Below are 3,372 nucleotides of genomic sequence, written 5' to 3' on the forward strand. Positions count from 1 at the left end.
CTTCTATTAAAAAATAAAAAATAACTCAAAATATTTTTTACGCTTTAAAAAAAATGATGTTTTAATTATTAATTAATAATTAGAATTTTGAAAGTAGGTTATGAAAATAATAGTAGTACATAATTACTGCAATAAATAGAATAATACAAAAATTAGTTATATATTAATCAGTTCAAATTTCTTAGATAGTATAAACTCCATCTTAAAATCGTAATTTAGCAATATAGTACCCCAACGTTGCAACCTATTAGCAGTATGGGTAGGGATTCCTTTCCTCGACTCATATGGACGATGTAGTCGAAAACTTCTGCCGTGTAAGAATCTATGAAATTCTTTTACGGAAAAAATAATTGCTAGAGCCTCTTTTTCAATTTGACTGTAATTTTTCTCTGCTGTTAGCAGAAACGCGAAGCATGGGCGACGGCTTTCATGTTACCATCTGCGTATTTATGAAGAATTACTGCTCCGATACCTTACTCACTGGCATCTGAAGCTAATACAATTTCTAATGCAGGATCGAAATGTGCTAAAGACAAATCTGACGTTAATATCTTTTTAATTTCGTCGAACGCCTTCTGTCACTTTTGAGATCAATTCCACTTTGTATTTTTTTTTTGGTAAATTATTTAGTAGAGCTCTTACCTTGTACATATTTGGTTTATAAATCTGATAATAGTTTGCAAGTTTCAAAAAAGATTATAAGGTAGATATATTTGTCGGAGGGGGCATATTTATTTCTAATCAAATCTCCCCTCGACGGATCTGATCGATGACCATTTTTATCAATAACTTGTCCTAAGTACTTAATTTTAGTGTAGCGGCACAAGCAATCAGCGCCATATTGGATGATATCTCGCGGCAGCCATTGCCATTTCCGAGACTGGAGCGAGATCTCACCTGCATCTATTTGCCATGCGCGAGATCACAACGAGGCTCGTAATGGCAAACTGGATATAAGGGCCCAGCAAACAGATTCTATCTCTTCTTCACTGCAAGCGCTTGCTGAACACACCTCACTGGCTGGATCACCAGGCTAGCCTTGTCTGTATGTCGTATCTCCAGAAGCAATGGGCCCGCGTTAATGAAGATACAACGCACGCACACAGCTTAAAATGCCATACTGAGGGCAACACACTTCACCTTCTGTGTAACTTGTAAATAAAACTGGTTAAGAATTTGTATCTTACTTAAGTCTTCTTTCCTCACCTGCTGGAGCCTGAAACAACGCAAAGAACAAAAGTCAATGGGAGAAGGCGATATTTATCCGATATCGTAAACCTAGCCTCCCATTGTAAATGGTGACCCCAAACGAGTGAAGGATTTCCGGCAGCTGAAAAGAGTTGCAGCACACCAGAAGACTCCACTTAACTTCCAGCCACCGCTTTTGAATTGCCCCACGTGCGAACAGAACTTTACCAGTCGCGCGGCATTTTCTGGCGATTTTTTTCAACTGACAAAAAAGTAGCGAAAAAAAAAACAAATTTATTGGTACAAGCATACATACATTAACAGTGTTTTTGGCGACGAAAACATTTTTTTTCTTGTCTGTGCATTACAGTACACGATTCCATAAATTTTGCTCAGAAATTTTTTTTCTCGCACACACGCTTACTATTTCCAATAGCACTTTTCGTGGGTTTTTTTTTAGTCCTATTCTTTTTCTCCTCTGACAAAAAAAAAATGAGTTTACCTAACCTTCCTTCTTCCACTGATGACATCACACTTTGGTTCTCACAGTTGGAGGCGTATTTTGCGGCACATGCAGTACCTTCACAGCGACAGTTGAATCTTCTCCTTTGTAGCATTCCTGCACCACTTGCTACTTCAGTCAGGGATCTCATCACTGATCCTCGTCCGGATGTGACTTACGAGGTGGTTAAATCCGAGGTTCTCCGACGGAACACTAAATTCGCGGAGTCTAAGTTTAAGCAAATAATGCAAGATGGGGAGCTAGGAGACAGGATGCTGTCTCAATTTTTACGGCATCTCCGCGAGCTCAGCGACACGGCTGAGGACAACTCGCTCTTACGGAAGCTTTTCTTCTCCCGGCTACCGCCCAATGTGCAAACCATTTTAACTACAGCGGTTGATACCAACACCGTGGATCAACTAGCTATCATGGCTGATAAAATTTTAGAGTTCGCTATCCAGCCAGCACCTCGCCATGTCTGCTCTTGCTCAGAGCTTTCTTCCGCTGCATCTTCCTCATCACATGATGACATTTTGGAGAAACTTGCTTTTTTAACTCACCAGATGGACGCGTTTTGTGGAGGGCTCTCCAACTCTTCGCGCCGTCGCAGTAGAAGCCGGTCCCGTTCACGCTCGACCGATTCCTTTTTGTCTAGTTCCGGTCTTTGTTGGTACCACGCCAGGTATCAGCATAAAGCCCGTAAATGCATTCAGCCTTGTTCTTTCCACTCGTCGGAAAACGACCTGCGGAGGATTTGAGCACGTCAAGCACTTTCGGCAAATTATCCTCAAATCGTGCATTTTTTGTAAAGGACCGCGTGCCTAACGAGGCGTTTATGGTTGACACAGGTTCTAGTTGCTCTATTTGGCCTTTGCGTCTCGCTACAGACAAGCCAAAGCGTTCAGAGATCACCTTGCACGCGGTCAATTGGTCTCCCATTGCGACTTACGGTCAAGTTTCCTTACATATTGACATTAATCTTCGCCGGGATTTTAGGTGGATTTTTGTCATAGCTGATCTCCCACATCCTATTCTGGGTGCGGACTTTTTGAACAATTTAAATCTATTGGTAGAGGTCAGGCGACAGAGACTCGTCGACGGTTCTACGTTTTTGTCTACACCTGCAAAGGTCACTACCAATATTGTTCTCAGTCCTTCATTTTTCGTTGCCACTGCTGGTGATGCATTTCATTCACTCTTGGCTTCTTTCCCAGAACTGGTAGATCAGCTATTCCAAACGGCAAAATCTACTCACTCGACCCTCCACTATATTACCACCACTGGGCCACCTGTCTTTTCACGCTCGCGGCGACTTGCTCCTGACCGAGTTCCGAGTTTGAGTACATGCTCCAGCTTGGCCTTATTCTCCTCTCCACCAGTCCCTTAATTCTCCCCTTCATTTGACGTAAAAAGGGGATTCTGATTTCCTCCCGGTGAGGGATTACAGACGTTTGAATGCGGTCGCTGTTCCCGATCGCTATCCTATAAGAAATTTCCAGGACTTCTCTAATTTGCATGGTTGTACTATTTTTTCTATGGTCGACCTCGTTCGTGCCTATCATCAAATGCCAGTCAATCCTGAGGACGTTCCAAAAACTGCCATCACTACTCTCTTTAGCAGCTTCGAGTTCCTTTTTATGAGCTTCGGTTTGCGGAACGCCACGAGCACGTTCCAAAGATTT

At 42.3% G+C, this 3,372-nt stretch overlaps 1 protein-coding gene across 1 annotated transcript; it reads left to right on the forward strand.

The window, feature by feature from the left end:
* The first annotated feature begins 1,680 nt into the window (after positions 1-1,680).
* Positions 1,681-2,448, forward strand: LOC149136471 (uncharacterized). The gene has a single exon (XM_089348337.1). It carries the CDS (start codon positions 1,681-1,683, stop codon positions 2,446-2,448), a length of 768 nt encoding a protein of 255 aa, XP_089204463.1.
* The last annotated feature ends 924 nt before the right edge of the window (positions 2,449-3,372 follow it).

The sequence above is a fragment of the Octopus bimaculoides genome, chromosome 3 (assembly GCF_046866305.1).
Source record: "Octopus bimaculoides isolate indiv1 chromosome 3, ASM4686630v1, whole genome shotgun sequence".
Lineage (NCBI taxonomy): Eukaryota > Metazoa > Mollusca > Cephalopoda > Octopoda > Octopodidae > Octopus > Octopus bimaculoides.

Excerpts from the sequence above, each read along its gene's own strand:
- LOC149136471 (XM_089348337.1), top strand. The coding sequence starts at position 1,681 with ATGAGTTTACCTAACCTTCCTTCTTCCACTGATGACATCACACTTTGG.